The following is a 26,346-nucleotide window of genomic DNA, read 5'->3' on the forward strand; positions in this document are numbered from 1 at the left end:
TGATTTCCTTTATTTTCGGTCAAACATGGATACTACAGAAGGCTTTGGGACCCAAAGGAGAGAGTGGAGCCATTCTGATTAGGCTATATTTATAAAATGCTCCAGTGGCAATTTTCACAGTCATTATAAAGTTATACTGTTACACTATCCTCTACTAAAAACAAAACTTATTTTCAATCCTTAAGATTAGGAAACAAGGATTCTTATACATTGAGTTTAATGAAAATACAGTTGACCCTTCAACAATGTGGGTGCTAGGGGCACTGACCCCATGCAGTAAAAAATGCACATATAACTTTTGACTTCCCAAAAACTTACCTACTCATAGCCTACTGTTGACCAGAAGCCTTACCAATAGCATAAAGAGTCGATTAAACCATATTTTGTATGTTATCTGTATTATATATTGTACAATAAAGTAAGATAGAGAAAGGAAAATGTTAAGAAAATCGTAAGAGAAAATACATTTATGGTACTGGACTGTATTTATTGAAGAAAAAAATCTGTGTATCAGTGGACCTGCAAAGTTTAAACCCATGTTGTTCAATGGTCAACTGTACTTTTTTTTTTTTCGCCTTGCTTTCCCTAACTTCTATTTTTTGGCAAAAGGATTACTTTAACAACTGTAGTCAAAAAAGAGGTTACCAACAGAGAGTGAAAGAGTATAGCAATACCTCTGTTACCAAGAAGGATGCAGCGCAATGTCACATTCCATTACTGGATGTAAAAGTCGTGTGGAGGAGATTTCAGGGTATCAGAAAGTGGAATGTGGTATGAAAATGTCAGTACTGATGAAATTAACAGCTAGTCTTAGAAAACATAAAATGACCATCTGTCAGATGATTGTGTTATATAGACTACATTCTGTGCTCTGAGTACCTGACTATGGCAGGCCCACTGGAAGGGGGCTCAAGATTGTGACCTTGTAAGACCAGATGGAATCTGGCAGCCTTGGGCTTTATTTTATTCAACCTGCACAGTGATATATATTTTATTATGCATTTGAGTGCCTTTAGAAGAAAACTGCACTCTCCCCTTAGCCGCAAGTACATTCCTTACTAGCTCAGTAGCCACACTTGTAGCCTGATCCCTGTGGGCCTAATTTAAATATGTGCTCCTATTTTAGATACTCCCTTGTTGAAACAGGGTGTGTGTGTCCAGAGACCTATGATGACTGTCTCCTTTGATGCCATTATTCTGCAAGAATAGGTTTTTGGAGCAGCAGAAAAACAGATCAACTTTCCAATTTCCTCTCTGTAGAAATTGAGTCCCATCAAGGGACATAAGACCATTCTTCTACACTCCGTTCCTTTAAAAGTCAATTGAATTGAATTCACCTTAGAGGAAGCCTGGGGACTGTGAAGTTTGATTTAAGGCACTAATTGTTGGAACACCACACAATGGATACTCCCCTTACTCCAGCCCCCCCAAAATCCTCCCCAGACCTTGAGTGCAGGTGCACACAGACACTGCTCCCATCCCTGAACACTGAAAATATTTTTACTAGATCAATCTTTCCACCATTAGAGATGGAAAGGTAAATGTATGAATGAGTGTTAACCACCTCTACCAGATAGAACTGAATGTACCAATTGGTATAATTGACAAATAGATCTTCTCATTTTAATGGACTATACTAAATTTCTGAAGATTTACCACTGAAAAGTTCACAACAACATAGGATGGAAAGACTATGGCTAAAGTCAGCTTTGCCATTCTCAAATAATATTCCCAAATTTGCATAGGAAATTACATTTGCTATTTGTTTAATTGCAGTTTAGGATTCTAAATAACTATTTTCTATTTTTATAAAAAGATCAATCTATAGCTATTAAAATATTTCAGTGTAGTTAGAATAGTCTCAAAAAAACTCATTAATACAAATAAGTGAATAGTAAATACCAGTGCATTTACAACTAACTTGTGAATAACTAAAGATCTGCTATTTCAATATTAAATATTGATTCAAAATAATTCCTTTTAGGGAGAAAAATTACTTCCCAATGCTAGTTGTATCTAAACTGGAATGACCTTATGGGTGAATGTCTGATAAGATTATGATCATATATATGTGATGATGATAGAAGCATACATACATGCTTATTTTTGTTGTAGAAAGATTAAACGTTCCCAGATTTATATTTAAAGTGCAAAAAAGTCACTATTCTAGATTTTGCATTACATTTTGTTTCTATTTGCAACTTTCAGACATGCATATATGCATTTTTGTGTATGTGTTTAGAATGCATATATGTACATATATACATCCTATCCCTGCCTTTTGCAAACTAAAGAATCCCTTCCCAATTAGTGTGTGTGGTAAGCAGGTGAATTATACAGAGAAGGAATTTACATGTCTATATGGCTGAATAATTTGGAATTTATTCTTGAATAATAAAAGCCTTTGTATGTATATTTTGTTCAACATCTCCTGGGTGCTAGATGTGTACTTAAGCATAGATGATTAAGCCACTGAAAAAGATGTCTTTTTGTTAAAAATATGCCAAAGTTTCTAGCCATCCAATTAATGCTGATTATGTGTGCAGAAACACATATGATCTATAGAGATTATGATCTGTATAATGCTTGGTCTTTATTAATATCATAAAAACCATGAGACTGGACAGTATAATTTATTTAGTAAGCATTCTAAATCAGTAATAAAATTTGGTCTAATTGTTTCCATTTTTGTTATATAAAATAAGTTAGATAAACATTGCCAGCAGATTTATATTTTAAACGCAAAAAGGTCACTTAGATTATTACCTTATAGTTTGCTTCTACTTGCAAGTTTCAAAGAAGTACAGTCTTATAAATTAAATATGTTCCTTGGATATAATTCCCCAAATTTAAATACTCAATATGTCAAACTTTTTCATCAATAATAAACCACACTCTAACAAATTAAACTAAAGTGATAGTCTTTTTTGATAGGATCCCAGGTAATTTTCTGGGTTGTGAGACTTAAATTATGTTATTAAGTTAGGGACCCTTCAAGTTTGTAGCGGTGTTTAACAGCACACTCCTCTGTTCATTTAACAAAGATTGCATGCCCCGCTAGGAGCAAACACTTCCCCAGGTGCTGGAGGAACAACAGCAAACAAGCCAGACATCATTCCTGCGCTGTTGCAGCTTATAGGATAGCAGTTTGGGGTTCAAGAATCCATAAGGCATATTTTCTATAAATAAACATCAAAAAAGCTAAATCTCTGAGAAGAATAAAAAGATAAAAATTGTCGCTTCTGGGGTGCCTGGGTGGCTCAGTTGGTTAAGCGACTGCCTTCGGCTCAGGTCATGATCCCGGAGTCCCGGGATCGAGTCCCGCATCGGGCTCCCTGCTCGGCAGGGAGCCTGCTTCTCCCTCTAACCCTACCCCCTCTTGCGCTCTCTCTCTCACTCTCTCTCTCTCTCAAATAAATAAATAAAATCTTTAAAAAAAAAAAAAAAAATTGTCGCTTCTGATTCAGATTTATTCCTAAATGCATTAATGAAATTCAAAGACACCTCTGGCTCTTAAGTGCAAACAAAAACTATTAAGTTCAAACAAACTATCAGAGCTGATAGTAAGCAGGACATTGGTTAATCAATTTTCTAATTGTTCCTTCTATTATGATATTCTTTATTTGGCATTATGACTGAAATGTTAAAAAGCTAATAAACAGCCTTTGGAAAAGGAATCTTAAACTAAAAGACCCACGTGCACACTGCATGCGTGTGTGTGTCTGTAGATAGAGCAAGAGGGAGAGAAAGATTGAGAGAGAATCACCATTTTATTCCTATTGGTATCTTTGGTTTAAAAATGTACAGTTTGGCTTCTGAGAATAATTATTTTAAAGAAAATAATTCATCAATATTTAAATTGTCTTCTTTTTAAAAAAGTAGGAAAGCTTCTGCAAAAGTTATTGATATAAAATGATTTTTGAAACCAACCAAATAACTAATTTCTATTTTTGTTGGAGAAGAGAAAGGAATGAAAACTAGAAAAAAATCGGCTATCACACAGTAATAAATTTTATCTGCATTCAAGATGCTCCTTAGAAATAGTAAATAAACTCTGATTCAGACTTGTTTTCACCCGTTTTTCTCTCTGCCTTCGATTGCAAAACCAAACTCTTACTACTTCTTTCTCAAGATTTAGTTCTTCAGCCATTCGCATGATCTCTTGAGAGGAAGGTTTATTCTGTTCTCCAAAATGTCTCTCCAGAGCATCTTTAGCAGCAATACTGAGGGGAGGGATGTAGAGAAGGGTGAGATTATGGTGATTTAATGATGTGTTGGCAGATCAAAATTAAGTAATATTGAATATCCTAGATATCAACATTAAAATATTGTTTAAAGACTCTGAAAACACTTCCAAAGCTTCAACAAAGCTAAATGTGCAGTCTAGAATATTTAGATGCTTGTTTTATGCAGGGTATCCTGAGAAGTAAGGTATTCTGGGCTTTCTATGTTTATCCCACTTTGTGCCACTAGAGGGCACTGACTTCCTGAAAAGGAAATGAGCACTTGTGCAGGCATTTCTAAATGTCCCTCAGAAATCATTAGTTATTTACAATAGACGAACGGTTTAGTGAACTCATCAACCAAAACAGAACCTGTATTTTAGTATTTCCTCTGTAATTTTCACGCAAATTACCAAAAGATCATCCAACAATCTTCCTGGTTTGAAATGCAAGGAATCACATTGGACTTTAAGGGACTGAAACACTGATGAATAGTTTTGCTATTTTTAATAACATAGATACCAAATTGCCAAAGCAAGACATATCTAAAAAGACAGCAGAAATTATCACTCTTTGTAGAAGTGATTGTTTAATTTCTATTTTATCCAAAACTTGTGGAGCAAGTGTTCTTGAATCAAATAACCTACTTTTGCATCAAATGTTAAGAATTACTAGCTCTCCATTTCTCAGTGCTAAATTAAGTTATGCTTTTTCACCAATCTTGTTTTTTCAGTGACTCTATTCACATACATTTATGTTATGTTGCACCTATATAATCCTCAAATGCTCTATTTATATTTACATATGTACATATTGTATATATTCCATCTCCTCTATGCATTTTAATATCTCAAAAGAATACCTTATAGTTGTTCTTCGCTTTCTTTTTCTTTCATTTGCTCCCACTTTTTCATTGTATAAAGCTGTAATGGGGAAAAGAGAAATAATTACAAAAACAAAGTAGGTTCCAAAAAAACTATCAGATTTGAGTTTCAAATTTTCTTTGTAAAACAACACAAAATAAAGTCGCTATACATTTTTGTCTTAAATTTTTGCCTTCCACGTTATTTTATAGTACAAGACCAAGATACAAATGTTAATGCAGAAATATTAACTTTGCAAAGACAACTGTCTATTAGTGATATCCTGACCAAACTGTTCTTGGAATACTTGCTTTAAATGCTTTCAAACCTTGCTCTTTCTCCAGCCTTGACATTGGTATGAGTAGATAATTTTATTACATTAGCAATTGCTTATGTACTTACTTGGAAGACGGGTGTGCACAAATGCTCTGGTTACAGTAATATCGGGTCATAAAAATTCATGTGCAATTACTACAGTATGCACAGAATCAGAAAATCTTGATGTGTTAAAAAAAAATCATTTCACCACTTCACGCCTCTGCCACATTATCCAGAAAGCTGTCCCTGTGCAGCTTCTTTTCTTACTATATTTACCTTCTCAGTAAACTTATTTTTGCACTTGCATGAGCCTTCCTCTCTTCGGGATGTGAAACATATTTATTTTTCATCGGAAAGAGAAAAAAAACAACTAAACCTCAAACCTCTCCGCTTCAGTATTCAGCCCTAGCTAGCAATGGAAGGCAATCGTTTTTAGGTTAAAACACCACAGAGCCTATAACTTCAGTACCTCCTACTTGCTCAGCTTCCTCCAGCCATTTCGATAATATTGCTTTTAGCTTGCATGCATTTTTAAAGCTGAGCTGCAGGTTTTCGAATCGGCAGATAGTTGTTTGACTGAATTCAGAGCCATGCACAGCTGCAAGGGCTTCCCCGACGTTGGTTTGGGTGTATCCTGTGAAAGAGCAGGAAAGACCTGTTAGAGTCAGCTCTTCCAGAAGCATTCATTTTGGCCGGTTATCACAGAAATCGTTGTGTCTTTCTTTGTTAACTATTAGATATTGCTTTTAAGCATATATTCATTGGCAATTTAGAATTGCTTAGTAAGTTCAGCGTAGACTTGTCCGGTACTTTAAAAAATGCTTCTAGTTAATTTTTTCAGAAGTCAAAAGAATTCAGACAGGAACCCCTGCCATTCACGGTATTTAGTGAAATTGGATAGATGTGTCATAAACACTTTATAAGATACTTATAAATTCTTGCTCTCTATTATTAAATATCTGGTGATATATGCTCAACAATATAGTATATTAAATACAATGCATAAATTATATGATGATATATTTTTTTTAAAGATTTTATTTATTTATTTGAGAGAGAGACACACAGCGAGAGAGGGAACACAAGCAGGGGGAGTGGGAGAGGGAGAAGCAGGCTTCCTGCAGAGCAGGGAGCCCGATGCGGGGCTCGATCCCAGGACCCTGGGATCATGACCTGAGCCGAAGGCAGACGCTTAACGACTGAGCCACCCAGGCGCCCCCTATATGATGATATATTTTTATCTCAACTGTAAGAGTACAAAATTCAACTATATTGTTAAAAGGTACCAAATAAAACTAAGAATTATGCTGACTTTCCCTGAAAACATGTTTATTATGAGACTGTGATCACCCAAATATTTTACATGTATCCCTGAGCACATTTATTATATCATTTGGTAAAGCTTCTATCTTCAAGCCAAAGATCCTCATTGATTGTCCCATTTTTAGGGTACAAGTTGATTATCAACCATCAACATAGAATTTGAAATATTCACAGCAATATAAATAGTAAACTGAAAATAGTTGTTATAAAGATGCCTACCGCTGTGTTTATTCCATATAGTAACTGCATATTAATTCAGGGCCTAAAGCTATATATCTGTATGCATAAAATGGTTATGTATGATGCCCATCAATAAATATCATTACAAATTTACCTGTGGTTCATTCCACAAGTGCAGAGGGTGGAACCATCATTTTTCAATCCATTTAAAAGATGCACTACTTCATGAATTTAAATCAAGGTTAATTATTACAGTTATTTTATGTTAAAAACACAGTTGAATAGAAAGTGTGCAAAGGCTATGAACAGACAGTTCACAGAGAAAGAATTACAAATGACTGTAAACACGTGAAATAATGCTTTTCAATCTTCACTCATAAATTTAAAATGAAACCACCAGAGCGCCTGGGTGGCTCAGTCAAGTAAGCATCGGACTCTTGATTTCGGCTCAGATCATGATCTCAGGGTCATGAGACCGTGAGATCGAGCTCCACGTGGGGCTCTGCCCTGGGTGTGGAGCCTGCTTAAGATTCTCTGTCTCCCTCTTTCCCACCACTCTCTCTCATGTGTGTTCTCTCTCTTCCCCTCTCAAGAAAAACAAAAAACAAAACAAAAAAAACAACAAAACAAAAAAACTACCATGGGGACCACTTTGACTTATCTGATTTGCAAAGATCCAAAAGATTAAGTCATAGTTTTCCTTCAATAATTTATTTATTCTCTGTGCTGCCAGTCACTGTTCTAAGTGCTGAGGGATATGTCTTTAAGGAAAAATAAAAATAGATAAAGAAAAAACTCCTGCTTTCAGAAAGATTATATTCTAAGGAGTTTGCCAAGAGACACTCATGGTGGTGGTAAAACTTGGCACAACCTCTATATAGACCAATTTGACAACATCTATCAGAATTACAAATATACAGGCAGAAATCGTGCCTTTAACATTTGTCCTACATGTATATAGGTACAAAATGGCATTTATGGAGTGAATCATGGTAGGATTGTTTTTAACAATGTGAGATTGGAGACCACCTAAATTTATCATCAGTATGGGACTGGTTAAATAATATATTCATGAGGGGCGCCTGAGTGGCTCAGTCGTTAAGCGTCTGCCTTCGGCTCAGGTTATGATCCCAGGGTCCTGGGATCGAGCCCTGCATTGGGCTCCCTGCTCCACGGGAAGCCTGTTTCTCTCTCTCCCTCTCCCTCTCCCCCTGCTGGTGTTCCCTCTCTCACTGTCTCTTTCTCTGTCAAATAAATAAGTAAAATCTTTAAAAAATAATAATAATAATATATTCATGAAATGGAATTTGATAGGCCCATTTTTAAAAACATCTGACGAGATCGGGCGGATTCAGGGTGGTATGGCCGTAGACCCATTTTTAAAAACATCTGTAAAAATTAATAAGGAAAGCTCTATTAAATAAATAGTTAAAAAATCTGTATGGAGAAAATATGTATTTGCTTATATGTGTAAACGGTATCTCTGGAAGAAAGCAAAGAAACCAACAACATTGATAAACAGGAAAGACAAAGGATACATTTCACTTACACACTTTATGCCTTTGAATCATCTGAATGGCTCATCTACTCAAAAGTTCAGATAAAACAGGGAGAAAAACAAGTACTTCAAAGTTAATCTTGAGGTAGGCAAGTTGAAAAAATATCAATTTAAAAACCTATGTATTTAGGATATTAAGAATTAACAAAGGAATAAAGGGTTTGTTTTTTTTTTGTAGGATTTTCATAATTGGATTAACTTAAATCCACAGCACAGATGTAGAATGAGAAGTGTCTTGGACTTCTGAGCAGAGTGTAACAGACTGAACAGTAATATCGTAAGGATTTGCAGACCAAGTTGTATGCCCGTTACTCTTTTTTTTTTGAAAGATTTTATTTATTTATTTGAGAGAGAGAATGAGATGGAGACAGAGAGAGCATGAGATGGGGGAGCGTCAGAGGCAGAAGCAGACTCCCTGCTGAGCAGGGAGCCCGATGCGGGACTCGATCCCGCGACTCCAGGATCATGACCTGAGCCGAAGGCAGTCGCTTAACCAACTGAGCCACTCAGGCGCCCTGCCCGTTACTCTTAAAAAGTGCATACCTAACTTAATTCTTCTCACTTTAAATTCGTTGGCAAACTTCTCAAGTTCTCGGATTTCCGGAGAATCCATGTCTATTGGCTCTTCAACCAATTTACTTTTCCGCCTGAGTTCCTGCTTGAAATCAGTGACAGCGGGGTCCTCTGCCAGAAGAGGCTGGGGCAGGGGAGGGAAGCCATGACTCAAGGTATGGTCAGGAAACTTATAAAGACAAGGGGTTAAGCTACCTGTGAATAAACACAGAAAGAAAAGGGCCATTTGTAGTTATCCCCCATTTTTATACAAGCAAAAGTTTTGCACCTTAGAACCTATTATTCCCCTGCAAGCCGTCACGATTCTAAAAGGTTAACTGACGTTCAGCCATCTCAGACGGAAGTCAGAGTAGCTTAGTATAAATGTGATTATTTCTTTTCCACCTTCCTCAGAGCAGTGAAGACAAAAATAATGCCAAAGGAAAAAAAGCAGGGAATTGCAAATAATTAAAATAGAAATAGGCCAATTCTCTCAGAAGTGTGTTTTCCATTATTTCGATTTCTCTTAAAAAGACACCTGTTCCTGTGAATCTGAGGTTCAACTGAAACCTGGATGTATATTTCGATCTCTGTTTTAATTCATTACACAAATAATCTGTGATGTTTATTATCATCAAGGCATACGGTTAAGTGTTATGCTGGGAAGTTTTCTTAGGATTCGAAAACTGATTTTACAATATTAAGAAGCACCACTGTTTTATCAGCCAATGCTGAATTTCAAGGGGAAATAATCATGTCTTTTTAAAAACTTAATGAAGGCAGGTAAAAAGAAAATTATGAGAACATAAAATACACTAATATGCTTAAATAGATTCAAAGAGTGACTAGACAAAAGGTAATTTTTAAAGTTCTATTAAAAAGCATCAAAATTTCTTGAAAAGTATACAATATAATGGAATCATTTCTTGATTATTATTTAAGAAGCAAAAATAAGTGGCAGGAAGGGTGCAATTCTAGATATGATGGGCATTCACCCATAAATGATGAAGCATTAGATCAATTGATTGGGTTAAATGATAAATTACCAAAAAATATCTAATTTTTTAAAAATTGCTTCCAGATTTCATTCTTCACTAGAAGAGTTTCTCAACTGGGGAGCATGAGTGAGAGGATAGCATAAGCCAAATTTCCACACATTTTGTTTGTTTTCCTCATCAATACATCACTTTTTTATTGGAAGAGATTTCACTTCGATTTATATTAAATGACACATATAACCAAGACATTTTGATATAAATAAAACATTTTGTAATTAATAATTTTTCTTATGATTATAAATAAATATTTAAACTAAAAATAAATTGCTATAGAATATACGCAATAATCATTCTTGAAAACACTGGAAAAACATATCAAGTTTATGCTACCTATTATTTCTCTATAAATATATTCATAAATCAAAGACAGGAGTAATAACGTAGTTTTCCAGAATATATAAATCTTACATTAATATATCAATACGTAATGACCAAAGAATAGTGTAAGTCAGCAAATTGTTGGCTTTATTATTTATATGACAATATGTAATTATAAAGTGTACCCCTCTCCAATAGACTCTTTTTTTTTTTCCTTGAAGCAAAGCAAATATACAAGTGAGGGGTTAAACAAAATAGCATAAAATAAATTTAGCTGCTGTGAATATATTTGAAAATATTTGAAAGAAACTATTCCTGTCTAAAAAAATCCATGCTACTTTTACAAACCAAAATTATCGTTTTATTTTTTAAAGTCAGTAGTGGGTAGTATATTGATCAGACTAGATAACATTTTTAAAAGCAGCTTTATCAATTTTTAATTTATTACATAGTTCCATTTTTGAAAATGGTTATTAATTTTGGGGGTTATTTTTAACTTTCTATTACTTTTGGATTTCTGCTAGTTGAAGTAAAAGAAAAGACTAACCTACATTAAAAGAACACTGATGACATTTATTTCAGCATTTACTTGATATTTATCTCAAGACTTTGTTTTCAGTTAGGCTTTCAGAGTTGGATGTTAGATATATTAAAATCTTCACTTCCTTCATCATTCAAAAATACCACATGTCACTTAAGACACTTATTGATGAAATATTCTAAGAGTAAAAGCAGTGAGCAAAAATTAGGCTGCTGGGTTTTTCCTCTTTCTTACTATATTAATTTTTTTAATTGAAGTATAGTTGACACACAGTGTTACCTTAGTTTCACATGTACACCATAGTGATTGAACAAGCCTGTATGTTACGCTCTGCCTGCTTTAAGTATGGCTACCATCCATCATCAAATGATGCTGTTACGGTGTCATAGACTGTGGTCCCTGGGCTCTACCTTTCATCCCCGTGACTTATTCACTCCATAACCAGAAGCCTGTATCTCCCACTCCCCTTCACCCATTTTGCCCATTTCTCTACCCATTTTCCTCTGGCACCATCAGTTTGTTCTTTATATTTATGGGTCTGTTTCTACTTTGTTTGTTCATTTTTGTTTGTTTTTTTAGATCCCACATATAAATGAACTCATATGGTATTTGCCTGTCTCTGACTTATTTCACTTAACATAATACACTCTAAGTCCATCCATGTTGTCACAAATGGCCATTTTATTTGTTTGTTTGTTTGTTTATTTATTTTAGGGAGGAGGGGCAGAGGAAGAGGGAGAGAGAGAATCTTAAGCAGGCTGCATGCCCAGCATGGAGCCCGACATGGGGCTCCAACTCACAACACCGAGATCAAGACCTGAGCTGAAATCAAGAGTTGGACGCTTAACTGACTGAGCCACCTAGGTACCCCCATCTCATTCTTTATTTAAGGCTGAGTAATATCTCACTGCATATGTATGTGCAGACTGCTGCTTGATTTTGCACATTTAATGCACTTTAAAGCACTTTAGATAACTCATTTAACCTATGTCAAATTATTTTTATTGTCCATAAGTAATTTGTTACATATCTTTTATATGATAAGCCATAAGTTCTGAATTTGTTAGCAATCTTGGTCATTATTTTCAATTTTTCTTTCTGACCATAGTCACACACCACAAGTCTTCCATGTGATACTTGGTCCTGTGTTCATTTCACATTTGTCATCTTCTTAGCCTTATGTAAGTAAGTTAGAAAGAATATTTTTTTTATTCACCATTTAAAATTTAGAAAATTTAAGTAAAAGGCAATAACCTCCCTTGGGTGCCACAATGAATCAACCATACAGTTGAAACCAGAACTGAAGTCCAGTGAACATTGCAATAAACCACATCAAAACAAACACCTCGTTCATTTTTCTGGCAGTCTGTAAACCAGATGACTTTCCTTTAAAGACATCTGCAGTTTAAACACATTTGGCTACATTAAACAGATACTTTCAGACAAAAATATTATAATTATTAAAATCTTAGAAGATAGTCACCTCTATTTCTGGAAAATTATAAAGATAGTTTATACATTATAAATGCTCTGGGGAAAAAAATCAACATTTAAAAAGTAAATTTGAACACGAGTCCATGAAAAAAGCACAGGAGATACCATGTTCCGACGATTGGCAGCCAGAGCAAAGAGGAAAACATGATGTGTGATATGTTTGTATTCTTCATTCAGTGAATATATCCACAGTTATCCACACAGACATGGTTTTCCTGGAGTTAACCTGGAGCTAACCTTAAACAGAAATTCATAATGACAGTCCCATGCACAGCCAAACTGTGGTATCTATCATGTGATCTTGTATTTGGGGGAGAGTAGAGAGTGACTGGTATGGTATCTATGGCAATATATTTTCAAAATCTTTCTAAAGCACGAAATAGGAAGAAGATAAAAGAAGCGGGGAGTCCTGTGCAGCAGAGTTCTCATGAACAATTTCCAAAACATTGGAGAAGCCCCCAGCTAGAGAGCTGGGACGTGTTTGCACATTATATACAGCCCAAAGTATATTTTCACATTGTAGATTAATCCACCAAAGCCTTTCTAAATTGCTGTGTATATATTTCCGTGTGGCAGAAGTGGGAGAAGAGGTAAATCTTCTAAAACTGGCAACGGGGAGGCAAAGGTGTCTGGCCCAACCCACTGTGGCATGGGGCAAATCGCTCTTCGGGAGCACGTGGTCCTGCCCGCAGCTAACTGCCAACATCTCTGAGGTCATGCGCCTGAAGCCTTAAGAGAACACACAGGGAAAGCAGAGGTGTACAGTAAAATACACCATCTTGCTGGAGATAGGCAAAAAATGTGTATTTGAATATTTCCATGTATTTCTTTTTCATCACACAAGACAATGTGAAGCAAACCATAAATGTGAATTGTGATCTTTTCTCTTTTGTGCACGGGTAAATCCCATCCATTTACAACAGGGATCCTCTGCCTGGTGTACTTTACTTGGAACACAGCCACGCACATTTGTTTACACATCGCCTATGGCTGCTTTCCTGCTGTAGTGACTGAATTGAGTCATTGAGAGACTAAGGAAACTTAGGGAAAATACCTCATGTTACTGCTACTGGACAGCCTTTTCTTATTCAGAGATAAAAAATCTTCAGAATCAATTCTCCCCTCAGAGTCAACATAATCAGAACTAGTTAGGGAGAAACAAAATGAAGGAGGAGGAGAGGTGGGGCAGGGAAGGGGAGGGGGAGGAGGGTAAGGAGAAAAAAGGAGAAAGAAGAAGAAAGGAGAAAAAGGAAGTGGGAGGGAGGAAGAAGGAGAATGAGGAGGAGGAGGAGGAGGAGAAAGAAGGATGAAGAGGAAGGCGAAAGATGGAGGAGGAGCAGGGGAAGGAGGAGAAAGAGGAGAAGGAGAAGAAGAAAGAAAATAATTTAAGAATAAGAGATGGACTCCAAAGTTGACTATTTCTCCATGTCAACCATCAACCTGATTTCTGTTGCTTTGTGCGTAAGTGCCCTCGGTGGAGAGGGCACTTTCAGTCATAATTATCTTTTCTCTTATTACCCACTTCCCATTAAAAAATAAAACAACAACAGAAAATGGACATTCGTCTTCGTGGTTAATTCCCAAAACTCCGCTATTTTGCATTTCTCTTAAAATTAATTTTTAAACGAGGACTCTCACACCTCATCTTGGTTTGGCCATTATATAATGTGACCTGGCTGGGTTTAGCACTCATCCCTGTGGGGCTGATGTTGTGTTTTTCCCAGGGGGGGGGGGGGGGGGGGGGCAGCCCCTTGAGCATGTTTTCTAGCTTCACCCAGCTTCAGAAACCCGAGAACAGAAACAATTTCAGATACCCAAGAATTAGAGTTTTGAGGGTTTCTGTTGCTGTTGTTATTTTATGTTGTGTTTACCTAGAAGAGCTTTTCAGGAGCATTTTTAATTCACTGTAGGCTGTTGAATTATCTAAATTCTCAGGAGTGAAGGCACAGAAGGCCTTTAGTTGCAAGTGTATCTAAAGAGAAGATCATAGGAAAACCAGGTCGAGTTGGTACAAATCTGCCACAATTCAACTTCAATAGAATGGTGGCACTCACCACAACTCAGATATGAAGAGATTGAAACTATTTACAACAAACAACGTGGATGGAACTAGAAGGAATTATGCTAAGCAAAATAAGAAAGACAATTATCATATGATCTCACTGATATGAGGAATTTGAGAAACAAGACAGAGGATCATAGGAGAAGGAGGGGAAAAATCAGGTGAAACCAAAAGGGAGACAAACCGTAAGAGACTCTTAATCTGAGGAAACAAACTGAGGGTTGCTGGAGTGGTGGGGGGTGGGAGGCATGGGGTGGCTGGGTGATGGACATTGGGGAGGGTATGTGCTATGGTGAGCGCTATGAATTGTGTAAGACTGATGAATCACAGACCTGTACCTCTGAAACAAATAATACATTATATGTTAATAATAAAATAATAATATATTAATAAATAATAAATAAATAGAAAGTGAAGCACAGGGTGTACGTTTAAAAAAGAGAGAGAGAGAGAGACTGAAAGAGAAGTTAAGTGACCTGAACAACATTTGTAATCAGTTCATGGTGCAGCTAATTCATTGCTTCCAATTAGTCATTCTTTTTGGTGTGCCCACACCTGGACTATAAGACACAGTGGATTCATCCGATAATTGCAAAGTCTTCTCTACCAACGTTAACAAAATATTAGCTATAGCTCTTCCCTTCCACTGGGTTATTCATTTAATGCAATGCTCAAGCTAAATGTAAGCATCAGAGTATGGGTTATAAGAGGACCACATTAAAATAAAGCAATTTCATATGTTTTGAAATATAGGTCTTCCTTAGCTTTTCTTTCATATGGCATGTGTGACAATGAACCTGTCTTTGTTGTAGATGATAAGATGCTTCTGTGAATTGTGTGGAAGTGGCTGATTTGATGAATGCCTTGAGACTTCTCAGAAAATTCTAATGACATTAGCCAGGTTTCTCTTGTGTATTTTATACCTTTGCTCTCTTATATTTGAATTCCTGTGTTTTATAACTCAGTTTGTGTAGCTTCTCTGGGGATAATGACAGGAGAGTGCAGATTCTCTGAGGTTTAATCTGCTATGATGCAAATACTCATACTAAGCATATATCAAAATAGTGACATTCTAACAAATAATAAAGCATATCACTCTCAAAAAATATTCAAATATAATCTCTATGCTTGCCATGGTGAGTTTTTCTTTCAGTGAAAACATATATTTACTTTTAAGACTATGGTGATACATTCAAATCTTAGGATAACCATTTTTGCTCCTCATAGTACTAACCCAGGCTTTGGATCCTTTTAAAGGGCTCTTCTGGGAGCCTTTCCTTTTCGACTGCAGTGAGGAAGAGGGTTTGCTGAGTGCCTGCTGAGGGGACTTGTCAATATAGCCCAAGCTGCCCATGGACTCTCACTGTGAACCTGGGCCCAGAAACCAGAAACATGTTAGAGTTCTCAGGCCAGCTGCAGATTCACTAGGCTAGTAGCCAGTGGCCTTGATCTGGTGGGAAGGGAGGTGGTAGCAAAAACCATCTTAAAGTATCTGGGGGGTGCCTGGGTGGCTCAGTCAGTTAAGTGTCCAACTCTTGATTTTGACTCAGGACTGAGATAGAGCCCTACATGAGGCTCCGCACTGGGCATGGAGCCTGCTTTTCTCTTTCCGTCTCCCTCTGCCCCTCTCCCACCACCCCCCTTCTCTCTTTTTCTCTCTCCCTCTCTTAAAAAAAAAAAAAAAAAGGTATTTGGTCTGTGGCTGATGTTATCTTTGTGCTAACCTTAATCAATTGCTGCCTGTCGCTCGGTTTAGAAAGCACCTAAAGTTGGACCTGGGTTTGTGGGAAACACTGTGAATGAACAGCAAGGACTTCCCTCCAAGAGACAGCAGCACATGGCCATGTGCTTGTCATTTCCTATCTTCATAATCAAAATGCGGTGTGGGCCACACGAAGCATGCTGCCTTCACCCCTAGCGGCTTACATGCACATTTTACTGTTTTTATAATGAAAGTAGTTTATCATCAACAAGGACTGTTCTCATTAACCATGAATACTTATTAAGTATTAAATATATGAATCATAAATGATCAGTTTTCAAAAGGGAAAAATATGGTTGTCCCTATTTCGTAATTATTAAAATAAGAGATGCTTGGATTTACAGGTAATCGTTATGAACATCAGTCTTCATTTTACCATCAAGTTGAGGATACTAGTTTATTCAAAATGCTGTGTGGTAGGATGTAAGTGAAGCTAATTTGTTCTGGAATATTTTATTTTAAAGTTTTAGTGTTTTATTTAGTGTCAAACTGAAAAATATGGAGAAGTTAAATGTCAGTGAACTATTTTTTTTGTTCAATTTTATTTCAAATTTATAGTCATAAGTCCGTGTTTTTTCTATCACTTATTATGAATGATAACTAGACACAGCAGTGAGAAAAGATATGATTCCTTTATCTAAAGCGTCTCCCTCTCTCTCTCTCTCTCTCTCTCACACACACACACACACTCTTATTTTCTCACACAGAGCCCCAGTAGTTTATTGTCACCCATCAGGTTTCTCTCCCTGCTGTAGTAATGAACATAAAAGATCAAAGAATAGCTAAAAAAAAATATGTAAATAAAATTGTGTACTTTATTAAACCATCAAAATTTTTTTCTGGCCATATCCTAAACTTAAGTCATAAGGTCTGTTCTGAATGGATTAGGTCAGATTTTCCTCTTCCTTAAGGAACATGTTATCACTGCTTTCATACAAGCATCAATAAATAATTAACCTTGATCTAGTGACACTTTATTTATCTGGAGGAGAAACATAAGTAACTTCAACTCTTCAATCTCATTTAAGACTAAAAACAACTGTGAGCTGCCAAAAGTTCAAATGACTATCACTAAAGCCACCGCAACTGACTCTTAGCTTTCAATGTCTTATTTATCTTTATGGATCAAATGTCCAGAAGAAATATTACAGTGAGGGAGATGTTTTATAAATCTGTGCTGTCTGCTTTGATAGCCACATGAGGTTAGTGAGCACTTGAAATGCGGCTAGTGCAATTGAGGAACTCAATTTTAAATTTGACCTTATTTTAGCTAATTTATGCTTAAATTTAAATAATTTAGGGGAAGGGAGGGAAAACTGAAAGGGAAGAGATCAGAGAGGGAGGCAAATCATATGAGACTCTTGACTCCCGGAAACAAACAGGGTTACTGGACAGGAGGTGGTTGGAGGGATGGGGTAACTGGGTGATGGGCACAAGGAGGGCACGTGATGTGGTAAGCACTGGGTGTTATTCGAACCTAATGAATCATTGAACACTATATCAAAAACTAATGATGAACTATATGTTGGCTAATTGAATTTAAATAAAAAATTTAAATAACCACATGAGGTTAGTCATACCTTATTATTACTATATCGAGCCCACCGGTAACATTAAGTGACAATCAGCAGTTTGGTAGTCGTCAATTAGAGTAAAAAATCATACAAAGCAAACAAAAGAGTTAAGCATAGAAGTTCAGGGTTATGGAGAACAGGGGCAATCAGGTTTAACCATTATGGTAACTGAAGGCATCCCATATCAGGGAACATTTTGATAAGCAGTGGTTTACCAGCAATTCCCAAGAGATGAGAATTTCATGATATTCTCTGGTCAAGATTCTCTCAGACCCAAGAATCCATCTAAGTGTCCCCAAACTCAATCTCATATATGCAGACAATTTTTCTTACCTGCCATCACTCCATAGGTCGATGGCTGGTTTCCATAATGACAGGAAGGAACAGAATAATGAAGTCCTGTTGCTGTGTTTCCCAATGTTGTCACCAAGAAATATGCACGCAAACATTTAGGAGTTTGGATCAAAGACAAAATAGACGGGACTGGTAAGAAAATGTATGAGGATTCAAGACACATTCATTTCATTGCAAAAATACACATTTATATGGCAGTAATTTGTTTTCACTTGGGGGAAATTCTCTGATGAGTAGGTTAAAAGCAGGAATCAAAGTTTGTCTCAGGTAATCAGATCACAGATCATCAGTGTGGATGATAGCATTCATTAACTATGCTGTGCCCTGTGAAGGGCTGACTGACCAGTTTGGATGTTGGCCAGTTGGGAGTTGCAGAATTCTTGTAGGTTCCATCTCATATAGACATTACAATAAACTGACTAGAAGAATAATCTCTTTAAATTCTTGTGTAATACGGTATTATATAGTGGTCTTTCTCTGGAAGAATGAATACAGAAATCAACTCTTGAACAATCTTTACTTCTGCTTATTCTCCTAACAAATTTCATCCATCAAAGAGAAAATGGCCAAGCAACTAGCTTCTAATTGGATACAATCTTAAAAATCCCAGTAAATTCAGAGGTTTATGAAAAATAAGTGATGGTGTATGACGCATTTATGTTGATGTTGAAACCAAGAGGTGGTAGGTTTTCTGCATGCACACAATCAGTTCAACAATTACAATAATAAAGCTGGCCAAAAAAAAATTAATTGTTCAATGACTTGAGATCTATAAAGGTTGAACCCGGTATATAAACATAACCATTCATAGTTGCTTGCCTTGTGTAATCAATGTATATTATGAAAGTAGATTTAAATTACAAAATTTTTATCAAGATTTAAACATGAATCACCAAGTTGACTAAGAGTTTGGGTATTGACAATAAAACCATGGTTTCTTTATGTATTTTATTTTCTAATTTTTCCTTCACATCCTGAATATAATGGTGGGTTTTCATAAATATAATATAATCATAAATCCTTGAATAAATATGAGCTATTATAAAGTATAGAATTAGAATCCTTTGAAAATATTGAGATACAATTCAGTGTTTAAAGACATGAGGTCACCTCAGAAAGCAAAACATTTTCTACTATTGATAAATCTTCAATATTTTAAAATATCTGTACAAATTTTCATTTTATAATTAGCATGTGGAAAGAACTGAAGTCATTTTACATTATAATGATTACATGTAAAAATCTTACTATGCAATCTAAAATTAAACAAATAAACAATAAACACATGTAATATCCAAGTATTCTTCTCATTATAAGCAATATTTCTAGTTTCTTACCTAGTAATTTATAATTTCATGGAAAAATGATAAAATCAATGCTATTATCATGTATTTAAATACTATTATTTAAGTATCTATTTAGAATAGATATATCTATTATTTAAAATACAGTTATGTGATCATTGTTTAAATTTATTTATAGTACATATTTTTAGTTAAAATACTTTATTATATTTTCTAAAAAAATATGTTTGGGGAAACTCCCATTATTGTCTTTTTATTTAAATTATGAGAGTCTTTGGTAGATGAAAAAAAAAAAAAATAACCCTCTACATTAATGATTTCACCCAAATCCAGATAACTACTTTCTAGATTTTAAAAATTCAGCTGCAGATTAATCCAAACTTACATATGAAATAAATTTACTCAATTCAAGACTCTGTCTATTTATAAAGCTACTTTAAAAAACTTTGCTACCACATAAAGGACACATTAGCAAAACATACCTATTTGATTACATTTGAGACAATATATTCAAATTTTCAAGCTTATTTTTTATGTTAGAAAGTTACATAAGAAAATATTAAAACTCGGTTAGAGAGATTGAAGTCTCTTCAGAACTCAGTTTTAAGATATTTTAACTCAGTTTGTGGGCTCTAAATGCTACATATTGTTTCTAGCCTTGATTTTTGAGTTTTGAGTTATGCTAAAAATATTTGTTAATATCACTTAATTATATTATTCTTTGAAATCCATTGTTGTTGGTATTGGGAATCATTTAGTTGTGTTTACTACAAGGTATATGGCTGTTTTTAGACATAGTAAAACCAAATAAATCTTTAAGATAAAAAAGTAACACCTTTTAAACACTAAATTATTTAGGCTATTTCTTTAGTTTTGTTCCTTACCCATAAAATGTTTACATAAAAATGCTTTTTGGATTAAAAACACCCAGACTCACTGTTTACTTTGGTAGAAAATAGATCTTCTTTATAATAAAACCAACAATTGAAATTAATACGCTTAATAATATTCTTTAAAAATGTCTTAGGTAGTTTGGCTTTTTAAAATATCCTTCTTATTTAACTTTAGACGAATTGAAATGAAGGAGAAAACAAAAGAAGCAAAGAGATTCTAAGCTAACAAGATTCAAAGCATCTGTCCTGCAACGGCCCGGCCACACGCAGACTGGTATCGGAGTCCGTACCTGTGGACATCACGTTGGTGGGATGGTTAGAGACTGGGAGGCACTCAGCAGCGCTGTGGTGCATGATCAAAGGCAGAGTTGCAGAAGCCTCAGAATTCAGAGGTATAAAAGTATCAGCCGAAGTAAAAGGTTGGCAACTCATTCCCACAAGACAGTAGAAAACTGAGGAGAACTGCTACTCCCCAAATCAGAGTTTTATTCTATTACTGTTTCAAAGGGCCGTTTCAAATCACACTACCTGCATAATACATCAGGAAGGCCCTGGAGCACCAGGAGGGCGCGTGCTTGGTACTTATGCTGCAGGGAAATCCCTTTATACATGTTAATCGTCTTTTCCCAGGGGTATTGCTTTATCAATCTGAACCGTCTTCCTTCTCACCCAAACATAATCCATGCCCAAGAGGGAACCTGGTTCTGGGGTATAGATGGAGGGAAAGGGAGAAATCTGAAAACTGATTTGAGAACTTCAGTGATTCAGACATTTTAGAAAGGATTCAAGAACTTCAGAAATAAGTGTCCCTCCAAGAAATAATCCTAAAATGAATTGAAAAATACTAGGTGTCTTTGTGTTACTAACACAATAACAAATTTTTATTTGTTTCATTGTTTCATTCAATCTGAAAACTAACATAAAACAGAAATACTACAAAATTTTTAAGAAACTATAAATATTTAAGTTTAAATTGAAAGATGCATAGAAGACAAAATATGAGAATGAATATATTGCCAACTACTGATTCAGACTCAACAATGCAATTGTGAAAAATTATGTAAACTAATTTGTTACATATTATAAGTTGAAAATAGAAAAATATTGAATAAAGTTTTAGTACTGTGTAGAGAAGATAAACATGAGTGATACAGTATCTTTCCCTTGATTTCAATTTACTTATTAAGAATAAACATTTAGTTCATGCTGACACCATTCTAGGCACTTTCTATAGTTCACGTCATGCAAATCTCACATCTGTGTGAGTTATTTACCATACTATCCTAACTATGCTTGACTCCTCCAGAGCCCCTAATTTTAACCATTCTGTTCCAGAGCCTACAGTAATCATGGTAGCTCTGGGTGCAAACCTTCCACACAGAAAATATCATGTGAGCATGAAAAAAATATATATATATATATATACTACGAACAGTTCATTCAAAGATAAATATATTCGCATCAAGTACAATGATCATGATTTCTACAAATGAGTGAATGCAATACTATTTTTAGAATGTCTGCTGTGGATAATATAACGGACAGAAGTAAACTGAGAGGCATAGAGATTACTGACATAAGCAAGGGCCATGCTTCATTAGCTTTTGTGAAATTTTGTATTATGGAATGTTTCCAGATAACTTGGAATTGGTTGTTTTGTGTTAAACCTTATGTTTATATTGATAAGAATACTTTTTTTTTTAAGATTTTATTTATTTATTTGAGAGAGAGAGAATGAGAGACAGAGAGCATGAGAGGGAGGAGGGTCAGAGGGAGAAGCAGACTCCCTGCCGAGCAGGGAGCCCGATGCAGGACTCGATCCTGGGACTCCAGGATCATGACCTGAGCAGAAGGCAGTCGCTCAACCAACTGAGCCACCCAGGCGCCCAAGAATACTTTTTCAAAAAACTTCCAACTGAGCGTTTTGTTAGTAACCAGTTGATATTTTGTAGGAAAATATGGGGTTACCCAAATCATTAGATATTGCCTGAAAAATATTTATTGTGAAAGGGACATATTTTTTCATTCTGAATTCTATATCTTTGAAGCTCTGTTTTCTCTCTAATGAGAAGAAGGCTACAGGTAACCAAAAGTATGTATTTCACTCTTGCAGAATTTACGTAATTTTCAGATCACATATGCAAAAAAAAAATGTATTTATAAAGAGAATTCCTTAAGAAGATTAAATAAAAATAAGTTTATTTAAAAAAAATAAGCTAAATGATAGAGTTCTTGGAATATGCTGGTAAAATATATCAACCCAGTGGTAGATAATGAAGGGCATTGTAAATCCTCTCTGGACAAAACAAAAAACTTTCCTAGCAGTTTGTCATACTATCTAAAATTCTACAGTTGAATCTCAGACATCATTTAATAACAGTTTTAAAATTTTTAACTGGGCTGTGAAATGCAAATCAGAATGCTCTAGTTAAAATTGTGCAAAGCCAGAAAATAGACATTTCCACTACAGTCTTCTCACTTAGTACTATCAACTGTTATCAGTTTTTAAAAACAGTTTTAGGGGCGCCTGGGTGGCTCAGTCGTTAAGCGTCTGCCTTCAGCTCAGGTCATGATCCCAGGGTTCTGGGATCGAGGCCTGCATAGGGCTCCCTGCTCGGCAGGAAGCCTGCTTCTCCCTCCTCCACTCCCCCTGCTTGTGTTCCCTCTCTCGCTGTCTCTCTCTGTCAAATAAATAAAATCTTAAAAAAAAAAAAACAGTTTCATAAACAATTATAATTTTGCATAATATTGAGTTGTATGGATCTATTATAATTTGACCATTTCTTTATTGTTGGGTGTTTGTATCAACTTCTGCTTTTGCTTTTATAAATAACAATGCAATGAATGTTTTTATCCAATTTTTTATGCAATGCATTTTCACGATATAATCTGTATTTTACAATATAATCTAAATATCCTCCCAGAGGATAAGAGGACAGACTCTTAGAAGTGGGATTATTGAGTTTGTCTTAAAAGATTTTTAAAGTTCTTAAAAAACATTCCCAAATTGCTTTTTCAAAAAAGACATTTTTAAAGAGTAGTTTTGTGTTCACTGCAAAATGGAGCAGAAAGTACTGAGAGTTCCCATCTACCCCCTGCCCCCAAACATGCGCAGCCCTCTGCACTATCAAAATCACCCACCAGACTGCTACATTTGTTATAATTGATGAATCTACATTGACACCGAATTATCACCCAGAGTCAGTTTATATTGCAGTTCCCTCTTGTAATATTCTATGGGTTTTAACAAATGTATAATGACTTGAATCTACCATCATAGTATCAGAAAAGTACAGAAAAGTTTTGCTACCGTACAAATCTTCTGTGCTTTGCCTGTTCATCCCTCCCTTCTAACCCCTGGTACCACTTACCATTTTTTTTAAAAGATTTATTTATTTATTTGAGAGAGAGAGAGAGAGGGTGTGCATGCCTGAATGGGGGAAGGGGCAGAGGGAGAGGGAGAGAAATCCTCAGGCAGACTCCCTGTTGAGTGCTCCATCCCAGGACCCCAAGATAATGACCTGAGCCTCTGGTACCACTTACTTTTTATTGTCTACATAATTTTGCCTTTTCCAGAATGTCATATCGTTTAAATTTCATAGTATGTAGCCTTTTCAGATTGGCATCTTTCACTTCAGTAATATGCATTTAAGATTCCTCTGGGTCTTTCATGCCTTGATAGCTCATGTCTTTTTAGTGCTGAATATTCCATTGTCTGGATGCACCACAGTTGATTTATACATTCACTTTCTGAAGGACATCTTGTTGCTTTCAGGTCTTGTCATTTATGAATAAGGATGTTAAAAACATTTGTTTGCAGATTTTTGTGTAGACATAAATTTTCAATCCCTTTGGATAAATACCAAAGAATGTGACCGTTGGATTTCATGGTAGGTGTATGTTTAGTTGCAAAAGAAACTACCAGTTTTCTAAAGTGGCTGTACCATTTTGTATTCTGACTAGCAATGAATGAGAGTTCCTGTTGCTCCACATCCTTGTCAACATTTGGTGTAGTCACTATTTTGGGTCTTAGCCATTGTGGTGGGTGTTCAGTGGTATCTCATTGTGTTAATTTTGTAATCACATGATGGCATATGATGTTTAGCATCTTTTCATATGCTTTTCTGCCATCTGTATATCTTCTCTAGTGAGGTGTCTATTCAGATCATTTGCTAATTTTTAAATTGGGTTGTTAGTTTTCTTATTGTTGAATTTTAAGTGTTCTTTGTATATTTGGGGTAAAAATCCATTATCAGATTTGTCTTTTGCAAATATTTTCTTCCAGTCTTTGGCTTAATTTTTCAAGCAATTTATTCTTTTTTAAGATTTTATTTATTCATTTGACAGAAAAATAGACAGCGAGAGAGGGAACACAAGCAGGGGGAGTGGGAGAGGGAGAAGCAGGCTTCCTGCGGAGCAGGGAACCTGATGTGGGGCTCGATCCCAGGACCCTGGGATCATGACCTGAGCCGAAGGTAGACGCTTAACAACTGAGCCACCCAGGCATCCCTCAAGCAATTTATTCTATTACTATTTGGTTTCAAATATCAGGGACAAGTTGAGCAAAAAATAATTGTTTATTATTAGGAGATATGGGGTTTCTTGGAACTCACAGAAAACAAAGTCAGGCCATTGGGAGAGACTGAATAGAAAATGGAAAGCCATCTGCCAAATATCTCTGACTTGTCTATCTCCTTTTCCTCACTCTCTGCCTGACTGATTCTCCATCTATCTCCGGATCATGCCTTAAAGCTTTCAGCCAGGCAAAAGCTTCTTAGTCTATATTTATGAGAGAAACATTCTGATTGGCCATGGCTAAGGATGTGTTCTAGAAGTGCAGCAGTGTTCCTGGTGCCCATACTTATGAATGGATTGGTTTGCACTGGAAGCAGTCAGGCATTTGTAGACAATGAGGGTTAGATTGTTATCTGGGAAGACATTCTTAAAATGTGACTGATGCTGTTCTACAATTTTATAAAAGCACCAGTGGAGTGAAATTGACAATTTTCTTGCATTCTCCATGTCAGTAATAAAGACTAAATACTTATGCTTAAATACTAAATATTAGTCTATTAAGACAATGGCATCTTAATATAATTTGCATTTTTATTGCTAATATGCTATTTTTCATATCTATATTAGCTATTTGTATTTATTTTTTTGTTAATTAGCAGTGTATTTCACCCCATTATTTAATATCTTTTTGTTTTATTAGCAATTTGTGTTTTAAAATATATTAAGAATATTTTTAGTGTTTCATTTTATGATTAAAATTTTCCTAATTGTCTTTTAAATTTATATTGGACACTGACATACATAATAGTTTAGGTATGAGTTAAATACATTGATAGTTTCTTTTATGAATTTCTTAATAATTTAAAATTTTTACATTTTCTCTTGCCTAGAAATTTTTGTTTTTAATTTTTTTAAGGTTTTTAAAATATTTATTTATTAGAGAGAGAGAGAGAGCATGAGTGGGGGGTAGGGACAGAGGAAGAGGAAGAAGCAGACTCCCTGCTGAGCAGGGAGCCTGATGCGAAGCTCGATCCCAGGACCCTGGGATCATGACCTGAGTTGAAGACAGGCACTTAACTGACAGCCACCCAGGCACCGCTTGTCCAGAAATTTGTTTGTTTGTTTTGTTTTGTTATTTTGGAGCCTTAAAAATTCTTTTTGATATTTTAAGCTGCCATATTCATTATGTTTCTAGAGTTTCTTTATAATTGCTTAGGTATTAATGAATATTGTAGCATAATTTGAAAACTATCAGATAAATAAAAAGAAAAGTCTAATCAGGTTAAAGTAATAAAGGAAAATATAGCAGAAATCCTGGACAGGCTTGTTAGTTTTGTTCATTCATTGTACCTCCTCTTCATTTAAGCCAAGGATTTTTTTTTTAAATATGCTGTTTGAGTTTTGACAGAATGATCATATTTTGAGAAAAACATACAAATCTAGAAAACATGCTA

General features: G+C 35.5%; 1 protein-coding gene across 2 annotated transcripts; it reads right to left on the bottom strand.

Annotated features, from left to right (window-relative positions):
- Positions 1-4,012: 4,012 nt before the first annotated feature.
- Positions 4,013-20,809, bottom strand: POU1F1 (POU class 1 homeobox 1). Of its 2 annotated transcripts, none has more exons than XM_021689417.1 (6): positions 20,668-20,809; positions 18,160-18,231; positions 9,009-9,233; positions 5,874-6,038; positions 5,086-5,146; positions 4,013-4,223 (listed from the first exon to the last, which is right to left on the bottom strand). In XM_021689417.1, the coding sequence occupies exons 1-6, from the start codon at positions 20,807-20,809 to the stop codon at positions 4,013-4,015; spliced, it is 876 nt and encodes a 291-aa protein (XP_021545092.1). The 2 variants fall into 2 exon arrangements, with proteins under 2 accessions (XP_021545092.1, XP_021545091.1); XM_021689416.1 differs by having other exon boundaries at positions 18,160-18,309.
- Between the last annotated feature and the right edge of the window lie 5,537 nt (positions 20,810-26,346).

This window comes from Neomonachus schauinslandi, chromosome 1 (assembly GCF_002201575.2).
Source record: "Neomonachus schauinslandi chromosome 1, ASM220157v2, whole genome shotgun sequence".
NCBI classification, from domain to species: Eukaryota; Metazoa; Chordata; class Mammalia; order Carnivora; family Phocidae; genus Neomonachus; species Neomonachus schauinslandi.

Coding starts and splice junctions, on each gene's coding strand:
- POU1F1 (XM_021689416.1), bottom strand. CDS start 20,809: ATGAGTTGCCAACCTTTTACTTCGGCTGATACTTTTATACCTCTGAAT. Junction 18,310..20,667: donor CACCAACGTGATGTCCACAG/GTACGGACTCCG, acceptor TTTTCTTACCAG/TCCCGTCTATTTTGTCTTTG. Junction 6,039..9,008: donor AGTGAGAAGAATTAAGTTAG/GTATGCACTTTT, acceptor GCTCTTTCACAG/GATACACCCAAACCAACGTC.